The sequence below is a fragment of the Pyxicephalus adspersus genome, chromosome 4 (assembly GCF_032062135.1).
Source record: "Pyxicephalus adspersus chromosome 4, UCB_Pads_2.0, whole genome shotgun sequence".
Classification (NCBI taxonomy): Eukaryota; Metazoa; Chordata; class Amphibia; order Anura; family Pyxicephalidae; genus Pyxicephalus; species Pyxicephalus adspersus.
In genome coordinates this window covers 119,596,692-119,613,287 of record NC_092861.1, presented here as the reverse complement: position 1 = coordinate 119,613,287, position 16,596 = coordinate 119,596,692, and the positions used below count along the sequence as shown (strand labels likewise).

The following is a 16,596-nucleotide window of genomic DNA, read 5'->3' as shown; positions in this document are numbered from 1 at the left end:
TACTTAGAACTAGTAGTGTACAGTTCTTTCTGCCTCTCAGTTCTCACACAATAGTGAGATCTGATAGGCAGAAGGAACAGTACAATACTGGGCATATAACACGACCCCCAAATGATTGGTTAGAGTGGGGGGTTGTCTTATACGCCCAGTCGCCTTATACACTGGAAAATACGGTAAATTAATATAAAGTGAAAATAAAAAATGATCACATTATTCAGCAGTGCGTTTGAATTGTCCAGACATGGCTGAAAGTTAATAAAAAAAATAAGGTGTACTTTTTTCTTTTAAAATTCCAACAATACAAAAACTGAAAAGAAGGCTGTGCTTCTGTAAAAACTCCTTTTGTCAATCAGTACTTAAAATCCTGCTACTTAACTAGTTGGCAAGGATATTATGCATTACCATGTGCCACTAAAAATGACATATCCCTGGTTTGGTCACCAATTATATATAATACATATAAATACACAAAAAGTATACACAAAGTCACTTATGAGTATTATGAACATCATACATGCAGACAAGTACCTGACATTTAGCTAGAGATGAAGCCCCATTATCTGATGTAGGTGGAATTTGATTCAAAATTTGGGAATCCCTCAGAGGCTGCACAGAGTGTTCTATGGGGAAGAAAGAAAGGTATATGGTCATGTCATACTATCTACAAAATAGGCAGAAAAGATTTGATATAGACATGTGATGGCAATTTAGAACTTCACTTTAAATAAGGTATTTAGATTCCCTAAATCTGATAAAAGGATGTAGTCAGTCCAAATCTGGTAAATTGATGTGAAGTGTTATTGCTAAGGTTTATGTTAAAAAGGATTCATTAGTACCACGATCAGTTGAAGTCTTCTGAGAAATTCTTGTTTGAAACTCTCTGAAAACAAACAAAAAAAGAAAATTATACATAAAATGGCAAATAATTGTGAACAAAGGAAAAAAAAAAAAGAAGCACTAAAATAAAATGAGTAGTAATGCCTATTTTAAACTGACTGAAAAAGAAGAAAAATGTTACAATTTATATATTTTTTTTTCATAATGAAATATCTGGAACAACACATTTCATTTAAATACAAAATTTGAAAGAATCATGGCTATATAGACTAGGCCAAGTAGGAAGTTGCTAATTTTTATGTTCCGTGATATTTGTGTAACTGTTATTCCTTCCATTTTCCTTTTTGAAAAATGAGATGCCAAATATGTCAATTTCTAAAATTTTGTGCACCCACATGATGAAGAAAAACTACAGCTATCAAAATTGAACATAGATTATGCTTTAGAAACCATATCAGGTATTGTATTATATTTTTATTTATTTTTTGTAAAATGTATTAATATCACATGGGGGCGATTACTTTCCTGTGCTATGATAGCATTGGTCAGATAGCCAAGGTCTGTTAGACTTTAAATGTTTCCCCTGCCAACTAATGACAATGAAGTCCTGGGAGCATAAGCTGAACAAAGCTGGCAATGGTAAAGTTTAGGAGGTTGCTGGAGGTGACAGTGTCATGCCTATACAAAGATAGATGTGACACTTGGCCATTCCTAAAATGATTGTCAGCATTATGTAATATGTTGGCGCTTTATAAATCCTGCTTATTAATAATAGTCAATTTACACTTTAAATAAATGGTCAAAGGAGAGATCTAACATTCATCACATGAACATTTCAGTAATCCAAACAAAATATCCAGACAGAAATATTTAGGTTCTGACCTGTAGTGATGATCCAGAAAGTCCTTTGGCTGTGCGTGGTTCTGAAATGCTTTGTGGTACATGGCACTTGCATTGTGCAGGTCCCCATTTGCTTCCAGTTGCTGGGCCCATATTACATGCAGGGCAGCAGAACAAGTACCTATGCCTCGAGTGTAAAGATACTCAAAAAACTGCATAGGTTCATCGATGGTTTCAGACTGAGAAGTTAAAAAAAAAAAAAAATGTATAGTAAAATTTTCTTTACAGTGATTCACTTATTTCACTGACTATACCAATAAGAATACAAAGATGTGACTCACAAATCTGATGCAGTATTTCAAGTATCGCTCATCATTGCAGTATCTCTTGTCTCCTATGAAGTTCCGAACTAAACGCTCCAACAAACAGAGAATATTACGTTTTTCTTGCGGCGGTAGAGTTTCCTCAGCCCAAAGAACGTACCTAGGAAGTGGCAAAAGACAGAAGGGTAGCATTTAGGGCCCACATTCAAAAGTCTAAGGGTTGTGCTTGTGCATTATAACGCAGGCATTACCATGGCTGCCACTGCAGAATTCTCTTTATTAGGTGGGCAGGCGCTTCCGCCTAAGTGTAGCTGCGGTTGGGTTTGCAGGGGGTGCCAGCTAGGGTGAATGAGTGCACTCTTACACACTGGTGTGCATCAAAGTAGTTTAGTCCTTCAACTTTTTTTGATTAATTGTAAATACTAAATGGTTATGGCTTACCTGTCCCACAAATCCAGAGGGTCATCACCAGTGTATCCCTGTATGTGGGTTTCAAACATTCTGCAGGGACAAAAGCATACGGTAATTGAGAGGAAGAAAAAAATATGCAATCCAATATTTGCTCAAACCTGTAGTAACTGATATACAGACAGTTTACAGGTGTGATAATATTACACAGTGTTTATATAGCAGAATCATATTATGTAGCGCTTTAGAAAGTCCATAGTCATGTCACTAGCTGTCCCTCAAAAGGGCTCACAATCTAATGTCCCCACCATAGTCATATGTTTTAAATAACATCTAAGGTCAATTTTGGGGGGGAAGCCAATTACCCTAACTGCGTGTTTTTGGAATGTAGGAGGAAACCAACACAGACACGGGGTAAACCTGCAAACTCCATGTAGATATTGTCCTGGCCGAGATTCGAACCACGGACTTTCCAACCACTAACTAAACGTGTTATAACTCACTGCAGGCTTTTGTGTATGTAATTTCATAAAACCATTTGGCATTAGTGCCTCCGAAACGTTCAAAAACAAGAACTATGTTTATTGTAAACCCTTATGTGACAAGAAGAATAACGTAACAGGTTCACCTTGATACCCCATTATCATTAGTCATGTATACTGTCACCATTCCTTCAAATCCCAGACACTGGGAACAAAATTTTCAGCCCTGTGTAAGCTCTGAGATCAGATTCACTGATTCACTGTTCAAAAGAAATGATCCTTGGTGAACAAGTGCATGCAAAGAACAACATAGCCCAGAGTTCCCATGTCCGCTGTAATGACTGCAGATGTGATCATACTCCTACTGACCGCACATGCATCTGTACACATGAAGAATGATAGATAAAAGTCCTCATTCCCCACACCCTAGAATTATCACAGACTCTCAGACGATTGTTGAATAAACAATTATTCAACAACAGGCCAGTAATCATTTGTTTTGAAAGACAATAGTCTAACGTGTACTTTTATTAGGAATGCCTATCAATCCAAAAATTCCCAGCACCCGTCAGTATCTACAGCCACCTCTGCGTATACAACACTGTTTTTGTAAAGGCATTGCTTTTAATTGGTTGTTGACTATGTTAAAAAGATAGCCGGTCACCAGGAACAACTAACTAACTACAATCGCTTACTTACAAAAACACACGCTGGTAAAAAATTTTTTAGGATGGTAAAAAAAGAATGCAAATAAAAATCCACACTTCAGTGTGTCAGATCCTGGATTTCTGCAAGTACACATTGGGCATGATCTATTAACGAGGAAGTAAACTCAACTCACAAAACTCAAAGAAAAAAAAAAAACACTTACCTTCAATCTGGCAGAGAAGTTGATCGGTCAAGAGGTGTCTTCCATCGGATCCCGCGTCGTCCCGGTATCTGTCTTCAGGACGGCGCTCCAGGCTCCGCCATCTTCTCTCTGTTCTTCCAGGTTCTTCTTCCTACATCACCCCATGCAGGCACAAGATCGGGTGACGTGGGAAAAAAACTTGCCAATCTCACTACTCATGCGTGAGTGCAGCAGTTTTTTTCTCCTTTCGACTAAAGGGCTCCTTCTGTGCAAGTCCGTGCAACCACAAAGCTCTGCCCTCCAATTCATTCTTGATTGCCTAGTTGATCGAGAATTATGGGGCGGTGCTTCACCCTCTTTTTCTTGGTTGTCTACCCTTTTATGTAAAGTGAAGATTCTGAGTTTAGGTACGCTTTAAATCTCACACAGACTGGATAAATTGTTATTATTATAATCCAGTATTTATATAGCACCGACCTGTTACTCAGCGCTTTACAAAGTCCATGGTCATATCACGATGTGTCCCTCTTAAGGGAAGTCCCTCTTCTCGGCAATCATACCGAGGAGAGGGATTTCATTTCAGGGGGCATTCCCTGGTGGGGGTGGGCAGGACTCCAGCCTAATGTACTCCCGCTCACCCCTGAAATGGCCTAGTGGCCATAAAAGACCCCGACCCCTGGCCTAGGTGAATTGAACGAATTGGAGCGCAGAGCCTCCCGTAATACCTACGTCACGCAACCTGGGGGGGCTCTTGGGTGCTCAGAAATGCGCAGAAAGAGCCCTTTAGTCAAAAAGAAAAAAAATGCTGCACTCACCCATGCGCAGTGAGATCGGCAAGTTTTTTTTCAACCCACATCACCTGATCTCGCACCTGCGTCAGGTGGCGTAGGAAGAAAAGACGATGGTGCTGCCTGGCGCTCCTGCTCAGAGACAGATACCAGAGCGACGCGGGACCCCATGGAAGACACTTCCAAATCGATCAACTGCGCTGCAGGACTGAAGGCAAGTATTTTTTTTTTTGTTTTAGGCATTTTTGAGTTTAGTTCCTCTTTAACCTAACTGCATGTTTTTGGAATGTGGGCAGAAACCAACTCACACAAACATGGAGAGAACCTGCATACTCCATGCAGATAGCATCCTGGACATTATTTAAACACAGGACCTAGCGCTGCAAAGTGCTAATCACTGAGCCACCATGCTGCCCTTTATCATAGGTGAACCTGGGTAATCCAGCAAACTTGAAATGAATTCAGTCCAGGAGTGAAAACATTTTCCAACAAGAAGCGATTTCTAATAAATCTTTACCAGGTTTACTGGATCACCCAGATTCACCTATGATAGTATATCTTCCCCAGTCTTGGAGAGCTTTAATAAATCAGGCTCATTGTATTGGGATGTCATTGTAGGATTTCAGCCCAGGATAGGTTAAAGTCTCAGTATTTGCTCCATTGTAAGGACAGGGAGTGATGGGGAATACCACCATGGGGGACATTTTTAGCAGCATGAGAGGTGAGGATGTCCCCAATCACTGAGGCCACAACACTGACCATCCATGTGAACATGCTAGGCACCTGGCTGCCATGTTGATGTTTTGGGTTTCAGGTCTGCACAGCCAGCATTGTTAGTATGGCCAGGAATAGCAGCCCTGTACTTCCCATGACAGGGTCACTTTTTATAATCTCTGCCCTGCACAGAGAAGCAGCACACAACAATTTCCCTGCAGGTTTCCCTTTTCTTGGTGGTATCAGTATAAAACATTATATCTCCCAACCCAGCGCCCCTCCAGCTATACAGCCCAGTCCCCCGCCCGGCACTTACTGCACGCAGCTCTGGATATCCATGTTTCCCCGGAGACGTCCTCTCGCCCCTCACCATAACACGCCTCGCTTTCTTCTTCACAAATTCAAATTGCTCGCCAAGTCCCAGCGCACAACTGCCATAGGACTAGAGCGTCTGCGCTTACAGCCAATCAAATTCAAAATACACACACAGGCGGAAGTCTCGTATCGCGTGATGTTGTGATGAATATTTTCAATCACGTGAGTGCGCGCCTTCGCGGCCATCTTTGATAAGGGCAGAAAATGTCTACGTAGATTATGTTGCTTAATACAAGAGGTACATCAGTTCATCGACCTTATCATCCAGAAAGAAACCAAAGGGAGCAATATTAGAGTATTATGAGAGTAGTCAACTATAAAAATAAAATGTTGTTTTTGTCAGTTTATTCAGGGTACAGATAAAAGGGAATTGAGGAGGAAAAGCACAAAAAAAGAAGAAAATAATAGAGTGTGTCTGTTTCATATATTATTATTATATATATATGTTATTACTTTTATGGTTAACGTATAGACTTTTTTTGCCATCTATGCCTTAAGCTGGTTACAAGTGTGCAAATATAGTCGTTGGAAAGGATCTTACACAATCCTTTCCAGCGACTAAGGACTGCACGATGCATGAACGAGCTCTGTACATACAACATCATTCTGCTGTATGGAGCGGGGAGGAGGAGAACGACAGAGCGGCACCCAGCTGCGCACTCTCCCCCTTCACTTCCATTACAATCATTCATCGTCCATCGTCTATGGATCCGCCAGGACGGTCGTTCGGACGATGGACGACGTGCGCTGTACACACGCTAGATTCTCTTCAGATATCGGCCCTGAGCTGACTATCAGACAAGAACCATTGGATGTGTGTACGAAGCCCTATTGGAACAACTGGAAACCTTTCGAAGTGGGTGAGCCTGAGTGTTGGGCACTTTTATTACCAAATTATCAAACAATAATGAACTAGTAGCACCAATCAATTGTTGCATTATGCTTCAAATGAAAGGGTTTAGTAGAAGTGTATATCATATACCACAAACATATATTGGGGTAAGAGTGGCAGGAAAAAAATACTCCAATATTTAGGTTTACAAGCGCTTATGATGTGGGATTAATTTTATTATTGTTAATAAACAGTATTTATATAACACCAACAAAATATGCAGCACTGTACATTAAATAGGAGTTGTCTATTACTCTTACTTGATCTCAGAAGTAGCTGACACCTCTTTTCCCCCTTCTTTGGTCTAGATTTATTAAAGCTCTCCAAGACTGTGAAGCTAGATACATTTTCATCAGTGAAGCTAGGTGATCCAGCAAACCTGGAATGGATTTCTACAAAGCCTTTTGCTATTTGCTAGCAAATGTTTTGAATTCTGGACCAGATCCATTCCATGTTTGCTGGATCACCCAGCTTCACCAATGAAAGTGTAGCCTTTCCAGCTTTGGAGAGCTTTAATAAATCAGGTCCTTTATCTTTAGCGATATTACATTTAGACATTGATACCATTCCTATAATTCATATCCTCTTTACAGCTAAAAACACTTTAGCCATGAAACTCCAAATCAACCCTCAACATTTCAGATGTCATTAGGGCTGTCAATACATATTGTGCTTATAATGTTTGAGGTGATGTCTAATAACTCTGACTCTTATATTTTTTTTGGCTTCAAAATAACAAATTCACCATGGTCTGAACTTTTTTGACTATTTTACCTCCAAATCTTTTCCAGTTTAATTTTATTTACTCCTCTTCAACTGTTATCTCTGTTTTACTTGTAAATTTGTTTTTATAATTAAATAAAAATTATTAAAGGGTAGAAAAATACTCTAATATTGGTATTGTCACAGGATGAAAAAATGACCCATCATAGGCATTATACCCCAGCCATGATATCACTGGAAGGATATGTGTAACTGGAAGGAAAAAAATGACCCACCATCAGTGTCAATGAAAGGATAAAATGCCCCAGCATTGGTGTCACTGGAAGGAAAATTAATAGTTGGTGGTGTCAGCAAACAGTGAAAATACCCTTGGGTTGGTGTTGCCAATGAGGAGGGGGCTGGAGGACTTTTGGTGTCTGGGGGAGGGGAAGTTAGGCTACGTACACACTTCCAATGCTTCTCATCCGATAATCGGCTCAGGGCCGATATCAGACGGGAATCTGGTGTGTGTACAGTGCACGTCGTCCATCGTCCAAACAACCATCCTGGATCTACGGACAATGGACGAAGAACGATCCTATTGCAAGGGAAGGGGAAGACTGCGCAGCGGGTTGCTGCTCCGTCGTTCTCCCCCTTCCCTCTCCATAGAGCAGAACGGTGCTGTATGTACAACACGCGTTCATGCATCTTGCAGTCCTTAGTCGTTGGAAAGGATTGTGAAAGTTCCTTTCTAATGACAATAATTGCATGTGTGTATGTGGCTTTAGGCCCCTTTCTTGTGACTGTCCATAGAATTGTACCACTGCTCTTATTCAACTACTTTTTAAATGAACCTTATTCATAGCCTCTGGCTACCAAGAGCTATGAAGGTATTTTGTTAGATACTTTGTTCATTACTGTAGATACTGTAGGCCAGTGTCGGCGAACTTTTTGGACTACTATGCCATTTCAGGAGGTCAAGAAGGCACACTAGGCCAGAAGGTGTCCAAGGAAAGGTTTTTTCCAACCGTGACTGCAAGCAAGCAGTCTCAGTCTTCCGCTCATCTGCGGTGTAGTCTCTGTATGTGTGCGCATGCCTGGCATCGAAATTCCCCTTGTGATTCGACGGCTTAAAAAATGCTGTTGGTGTTGTTGCACACTAAACACAGGGCTTTGTTGCCACGTTGGACGAAGAATAAATCGTCAGTCCATTCAGGGTTGAAGACACGACGTTCAAGATCAACCTTCCGGAGACTGGTAGCTGTGTGTTACTTCTGCTTTTTAGGCATAGTTAATGGGGTTACTGTGCGAGAACTCGATGATATTGCGGGAACTATTGCGATAATTCAACAATTCAATTAGGCCAGATCCAACAATAAATAACTAGGGGGTCTTTAGACTGGACTGGAATACTGGCTAGGCTGTATCCGGCCTAAAAGCCAGAGTTTGCCTACCTTTGCTGTGGTCTATTGTTATTCCAGCAGCCCCTAAATAGGCAAACTTACATTGCATAGAATTACCAGACACAATCACTGTGCAGCACTGCTAAGCAGGACGAATTGACTACACATGTTATATTTGCCATGATAAATATATGTAAAGTATTAACAAACCTAATACATAGAAACAAGGCTTTTACAATTCAAAACTAAACATTCATAATATATATTCATCTCTATATTAAGTCGCTGGGAAAAAAATCGTTCTCCCTGCACTTCTAATAACATATGTTTTTTATGGCAGTGTACGAAATGAAGAAAAACTTGGAATGATTTCAGTGGGACAGGGGTCATGTTGTGTGCAAACTTTCACCCTCTTATCTTCATGGTTGGTATTATTAGATAGTGTAGGTTTTGTTTAGAGCACATTTTAAACATAGCTGTGCTTTTGTGACCTCTGCCTAAAATGAATGTCAGGCAAAATGATTTTTTTTTTGTAGTTTTTGGATAGAATGGGAAATGATTGGTTGCCCCTGAGTTTTAATGCTATTCAGAGCTCCATTAGGTAGATTTACCCTCTCTACCTGTTTTTCCGGCAATGGTAAGTGAGGGAAAATCTGCAACAAGAACATGTACAGGGGGTCTAGCTACCCTTACTTACATGTTTTTTTGTCTGAAGGTTACATATCTTTAATGAAGCCATAGTAGTAGAACAAGGGTTCCCTTTTTCATCCAAAGGTAAAAAACAACTTTTGGGTGGGCACACACTTAAAAGCACTCCCTCAAACTTGTTGACATCACAATGCAGAACCACTAATTGAATTTTCGAGATAGAAAGTGGCCACTGGTCCTGCATTGTATGTAGGAGGGGCAGCACCAAGATTTGTCAAAGACCTGCAAGAAAAATGGCTTGGGGGGACCAGTCATCAATATATTGGGCCAAAGGTGGACTGTGGGACCTTGGGTTAGGGTAAGTATTACTTTCTGTTGGATCATTCCTTAGAAGAAAAATGAAAGTCATCTTTAGCTTGGCATTTTTTATGCCTTGCTGTCATACATTTGTATTTGGTCCTTGCTTTATATGATGATTAACCATAAGCTAGATATTCAACAATGCCAATCCAGCTATGCCAACTCATAGTTTGCCACACCCACTTTCTGCCATGGCGTGTGCTGCTTCTAGAACAAGGTTCATTTCTTCTGAGACTCCTTAAAGACCATATTGTATAGGCAGGGCTGTATTTAGGAATCATGGTACCCTTGGCATATGGGAAAGATAAAGCCCTTATGCACAAGCTATGCTATTTTTATTATACAAATATAATTATTATTAGTAATATGTAACTCCAGAATGTGTGATGGGAGGAATAATGTGGTAAACCTTAATAGTATTGCTTTATTTTTTTTAACTGTACTGATTTGGAAAGAAGAGAAAGGAGAAATCATTTTGTGATTATTGAACTTTCCTCAATCTTCTGACTCCTAAAATCCCTGGACCCAGCAATGTATTATTGAACTTTCCCAATCATGCGCTCCATTGGTATCTGTGACACTGCTCTCTCTTGGTTTGCTTCCTGTTTTTTTGCTGTACATGTCCCTGCTAGGTGGAAATACACACTTGGGGATTTCCAAAACTTTTCTAAAACAATAAAAACAAACAGTTTTTGTTTCACATGTTCATTTTCTTCACATGTTCATAAATATTTTCTAAATACAAAGTGCTTCAATTTCTAATTGGACTTATCATCTATCCTTCTAATAGTACCTCTTCCCCTGCCACATCCCTGTAGATAATCCCACCTCCTACTACCCAACCTTTCTCTATCAGATCCCTGCAGATCATTCCTTCTCTTACCACTACTCTTTCCCTTGCCAGAGCTCTGCAGATCATCCCTCCCACTCCTTAAAAGATGCTGCAGATCACAAATTCCCCACTACTAATAATTCTCTGCCAGATCCACTACAGATCATCCTTCCTTCTACAACTACCCCCTTTCTCTACCAGATCCCTGAAGATCGCTCTTCCTACCACTATTAACCATTTCTCTGTTAGACTCCTATAGATAACTATATAGTTAATTATTAAATAGATATAGATAATTAAATAGATAATTGCTCCTCCAGTTATTACCCCTTCCTCTGTCAGATGCTGAAGATCCTCTCTTCTACTTCTACTACCCCTGCCTTTGACAGATCCTGCAGATCATACCTCCTTTATTACATACACAATGGGCCTGATTTATTAAAGCTCTCCAAGGTTGGAGAGGATACACTTTCATCAGTGAAGCTGGGTGATCCAGCAAACCTGAAATAGATCTGGTCTAGGATTGAGAACATTTGCTAACAAATAGCAAATTATTTTTAAGAAATCCATTCTGGGTTTGCTGGATCACCCAGCTTCACTAATGAAAGTGTATTCTCTCCAGCCTCAGAAAACTTTAATAAATCAGGCCCAATGCTGTTAGTGAACTAAATGTAATTAAAGAGGAAGTAACTTTAAAGTGAAACTCTGACTTTATTCCATTTTCCATTGACTGACTCCGTCATATGTGGCATTTTCTTTTGTCCATATGTTAGCAATACACTATGTGATCTTTTTAATCAAGGAAAACACTAAATTGCTCCCAGCATTTCTTTAACAACTGTATGGCTAGCTTTTGGCAGAATTTTGATTAATAATTGATTGGACAAAGCTTTTTTTCATAATAAAATCAAACTAACTTTTTGTGTAACAAATAAAATTCCTATTATACAAAACAGCAAAAGTGACCATTAAATTATGATAGAGCAGGTGATCGGTACATGAAATACTTGTAAACAATCCGAAGAATCAGTTTGAATAAATCTTAATATTGATTGAAAAATAAAATAGAAATAAAATTGTATAGTGTATGCTTAGCAATAGTTCTACCTAAATTCAAAATGTAGCTTCTTCTTCCATTCTTTTATCATATTAGCCATAGCCAGTGACTCCTAGAAACAACACGGTAACCTTGACCTGTACTTGTTTCACAGCCTGGGGTAGTGAACTCTGAAAAGTTGACAGCTCAATGCGCGCCCCCGAGAGGTGAAATGAATGGGCGCGGACACAGCCGCGTGGACGCGCATGTCTTCATTTCCCCAATAGGCAGATCCGGGGAGGATCGCGCGCTGGATCGTGAACGCGCACATCCTGCACACAGATCAGAAAGCAGTGCAGAAGGAGCAGGATTCCCCAGAGAAGAGTCCGCCGGGATAAACACTGCTCTACATCTCGCTTCCTTCCTTCACCAACATGGAGAGAGGTGACGCTGATCTGGGCGTCAAACAGACTTCCCTGTCCCGATTCCTGGACGGAGACTTCTGGGCAGTGAAAAATGAGCTGCGGATGCAGATCGCAGAGAGCCCACTCTTCCAGCAGAGGTACCGGCATGCCGAGAATCATGGACACCACTAATATTCTACTTCTACAGTATATAGGTTGTCACCAGTGCTGGGGCTGCACACAGCTGTTCACCTGCCAGTCCCTGGTGGCTGCATGGGAGAACTTGTGATCATCTGGTGATCATCTGATGTATGCTGTATGCATGGCAAGATTTATTCCTGTGTGCAGATCTAAAAGAAGATCAATAATTCTTCTGTGTGCACATCCAACATTGGGCTAGTATACATGTCTGTGTGCACATCTAGCAGCAGGACAATATATATTTATGTGTTGCATGTCAGTATATATTCCTGTGTGCTGATCTAGAAGCAGTTCAATATATATTTCTGTGTGCACATCCAACATTAGGCTAGTATACATTCCTGTGTGTGGATTTAGCAGCAGATCAATATATATTTATTTGTGCAGATCCAAAAGAAGATAAATTTATATTTCTGTGTGCAGATCTAGCAGTAGGTCAGTATATATTTCTTTGTGCAGATATAACAGCAGTTCAATAAATTCTTCTGTGTGTACATCTAGCAGCAAGTCAGTATATATTTCTGTGTGCAGATCTAGAAGCAGATCAGTATGTAATACTGTGTGCAGATCTAGCAGCGGGTCAATATATAGTACTAGCAGGTCAGTATCTATTCCTGTGTACAGATCTAGCAGCAGGTCAGTATATATTCTTATGTGCAATTCTTGCAGCAGTTTAGTAAATACTTCTGTGTGCACATCCAGCAGCAGGTCAATATGTAACCCTGTGGGCAGATAGATCTAGCAGTTCACCAAATTTTCATAGCTAGTCAGTAAAAAATCATGTGTGCAGATCTAGCAGCAGGTCAATATATATTACCAGCAGGTCAGTATATATTCCTGTGTACAGATCTAGCAGCAGGTTAGTATACTGTATATTCTTATGTGTGGATCTTGCAGCAGTTTAGTAAATACTTCTGTGTTGACATCTAGCAGCAGATCAGTATATATTTCTGTATGCAGATCTATCAGCAAGTCAATATATACAGTGAGTGTAAAAAGTATTTGATCCCCTGCTGATTTTGTACGTTTGCCCTCTGACAAAGAAATGACCAGTCTGTAATTGTAAGGCTAGGTTTATTGTGGGTTTTTGAGACAGAATAAAGGATGGTGTTCTTGGGGTCATAGGCAGCATTCCTCCTCCTCTAAACACGGCGAGTTGAGTTGATGCCAAAGAGCTCAATTTCGGTCTCATCTGACCACAACACTTTCACCCAGTTCTCCTCTGGATCATTCAGATGTCCATGGTACATGTGCTGTCTTGAGCAGGGGGCTCTGCAAGATTTCAGGCCTTGGCGGCGCAGTGTGTTACCAATTGTTTTCTTGGTGGCTATGGTCCCAGCTGCCCGGAGATCATTGACAAGTTCCTCATGTGTAGCTCTGGGCTGCTTCGGCACCGTTCTCATGATCATTGCAACTCCACCAGGGTAGATCTTGCATGGAGCCCCAGACCGAGGGGGATTGACAGATATTTTGTGTTTCTTCCATTTGAGAATTATCGTGCCAACTGTAGTCACCTTCTCACCAAGCTGCTTGGCGATAGTTTTGTAGCCCCCTCCAGCCTTGTGTAGGTCTACAGTCTTGTCCCTGACATCCTTACACAGCTGTTTGGTCTTGGTCATGGTGCCTAGTTTGGAATCTGATTGATTGCTTCTGTGGACAAGGTGTCTTTTATACAGGTACTGTAACAAGCTTGGATTAGGTGCACTCCCTAACAGACGGTGCTCCTAATTTCAGCTCATTACCTGCATACAGGGAAGTCACCTGGGGGCCTGAAATCTTGCTTGGGAATATAATTTCTATGTACAGGTCTAGCAGCAGGTCAAATGATACTTCTGTGTGCAGGTCTAGAACCAGGTCAATATGTATTCCTGTGTGCAGATTTATCAGTATGTCAATATATATTCCTGTGCCCAGATCTTACAGCTGGCCATTATATATTCCTGTGTACATATTTCTAAATATGCATATTTAGAAGCTTGTCATAATTTATTCCTGCTTCATTAATTGCTTGCATAGCAGAAGAATGAATCCTGTAACTATTTAGCTGTCCTGGACATCAAGTTACAAGCTTGCAGAACTAGATTTACATGTTACGCTGTGTCTTTGTCATATTTGCTGCCATGGGTAGAAAACAATATATTCAAAGCAAATATGGTACAGCAAAAAGTGAGCTCTTCACTATCCCAAAGGGCAAAGTTCGATTTAGTACTAGGCGAATGGTTAATATTCAAAGATATATTGATAATTGTGATCCTATTCATCCCGTTTAGTTTTACCCTGTTTATAAGATTTTACCTTTCCTCACCAAGGGCCATCATATTGTGATATTTGGTAACACATTTTAATATTGTATGACATCACACTCATCAGGGCTTTACAATCCACTATATGGACCATCACTTTTTGTTTAGGTATGTGTAGTTTATGGTTTGTCCCAGAATTCTATACCTTTATGACCATATCTTTACTTATCACAAAAACTGCATCTTTGATTTGTAGATATGGATGGTATTTAGCACAATACACTAGAAAACCTGTTCTTAGGCTGACAGCATTAAAGCAAATTATTTACAGTCATTGTATAGTTTTTGTTAGTTCTCTGCACACACATTTTTGGCAAACATATGTGCGTAACACTGATTGACAAAAATCCTGAAGCTTGTGAAAAGTGGTGGCTGGGGAAGGCTGGACTCTAAATACAGCTGTGGAAATGGGGAGTGCATAGTCAATATAAATATATTAGTGAATAGGAGAAATGTGTAATGTATATTTTGGGTGTTCATTGTCACGAGAATTGGGAATTTTATGGAATATGATGCGGTTTTTGCTTTCACACTCCTTAGAGCCACTTCCTTGGCTTGGACAGTACATAGCGTTCAACCCGCCACAGCCCATTGAGAATGAATGGGAAAGCAGCGTGTGGTTCAAGACCACCCGCTATTGAATGTCCAAACAGCAATTCTTTACCAACCAGTGCACAATGTAGGTGACCTAGCAGCAGGCACGGGGCCAGGAGCCACACAGTAACCACTGCTTCCGAGCTTCTGAACAGCCAAAATATATTTATTATTTTTCAATACAATGCTACAGTTGTCCTGCTTCTTCCTGTCAGGAGTTGTGTTGGATTTAACATTTTTGCACTGAGACCATTACCAGCCTGGTTTGTAATTCTTTCTTTTGCCTGTCTTTCTAAAGCAAATCAGCTTAGTCACTTATCCTGGGCTGCTCATGGGTGGAGCAGGCATTGCATGGTTTCGCTGGCCTGCCTATTAAAATCATTGTTCATTGAATGACATAGATTCATACTTTTTATCATAGCTTTGCTTTGAATTAGATGGGCTGTGTCATGTGACTTAAAATTTGTAAAGGTAATTGAATACGTTGCTGGTGTTGGGACCACAGCCCCTGTTTCACTATACATTGGTACAGAAGTACAACTGCCAGTGTGCTATTCGGTAAATACTATGCACCTTCTGTACTCACTGAAAATATTCTGAACCTTGAAAAAGAAAACTAATGTCGCAAGGAACATTGTGAAAAATCCAGGGCATGATGCCAAGTGTATAGCTTGGTGCTGCAAATTCTAAGTATGGCCAAATTGGGACAAGGATTGGGCATGGTTCACTAGTCATTAAAGTAGTTTGTGAGAAGTATGTAACAGAATTCGGGGTTAGCAGTATGTAATAGAGAGTGCAGGAGTCGGTACTGTGTAAGGTAGACTTCAGTATTGTACAACACTGAAGTTATGTTAGTGTAGACTTGTATAATGAAAGTGCAGTGTTGAAACCAGAAATGTTTAGCTGGGTGGGAACAAATTATAGGCAGGTGGTAGCTCCTGTATTGTGGCCCAACTTCAGTAACCACACAAAAACAGCTGGGTGGTCACTGAAAAGTGGCGGGTGGTGCACCCTGCTAAAAGGGGCCAGGGAGAACACTGCAGTGATGATAATATTAAGACTTATGAAAGACACGAGATAGGAGTAATAGCATTTTTATTTTGTCTAAATCTTACATTGCATTTTTTTAAGCAGTTTCTAAATTGATTGACAGAAAAGTATCAGTTATGGTTATGGTCACAGTTTTTAACCCTCCTGTTGTAAACATAAAAGTGCTATGGATAAGTGATGTGGGATGTCAGATCATTTTTTTCCTTTAGGAATAAGCCTCCCATCAGTGAAACCAGAATTAACCAAGTGTCTAAATCCCAGGGGTGGGGATATATTGCATTTCCCATACCACAAAGCAATTATTGGTGCCAAAAACCTATTATTAGACCCAGTCTTTCTTAAATGGGTGGGTGTGCCTGAACGCATGATTATTCTGAATTTTAGAGAAAGTTTTTATGAGTCTGGCGATTCTTGAATGTTTGCTACAATAAGATTACTTATAGGGCCTGATTTAATAAAGCTCTGCAAGGCCGAAGAAGATACACCTTCATCAGTGAACCTGGGTGATCCAGCAAACCTGAAATGGATCTGGTCCAGGACTGAAAACATTTGCT

At 40.3% G+C, this 16,596-nt stretch overlaps 2 protein-coding genes across 2 annotated transcripts in view; one reads left to right on the top strand and one right to left on the bottom strand.

Moving 5' to 3' along the window:
* The window catches only part of BUB1 (BUB1 mitotic checkpoint serine/threonine kinase), a 20,369-nt gene extending 14,697 nt beyond the window's left edge, over positions 1 to 5,672 (bottom strand). The window contains 6 exon segments of the mRNA XM_072410263.1: positions 529 to 620; positions 837 to 880; positions 1,720 to 1,916; positions 2,019 to 2,160; positions 2,442 to 2,501; positions 5,559 to 5,672. Of these exon segments, the coding sequence (XP_072266364.1) occupies positions 529 to 620; positions 837 to 880; positions 1,720 to 1,916; positions 2,019 to 2,160; positions 2,442 to 2,501; positions 5,559 to 5,581 (558 nt within the window). The 5' untranslated portion in view covers positions 5,582 to 5,672.
* A 6,122-nt stretch (positions 5,673 to 11,794) lies between these two features.
* The window catches only part of ACOXL (acyl-CoA oxidase like), a gene marked incomplete in the record, with an annotated part of 142,133 nt that continues 137,331 nt past the window's right edge, over positions 11,795 to 16,596 (top strand). Inside the window, 1 exon segment of the mRNA XM_072409461.1 lies at positions 11,795 to 12,052. Within this exon segment, the coding sequence (XP_072265562.1) occupies positions 11,925 to 12,052 (128 nt within the window).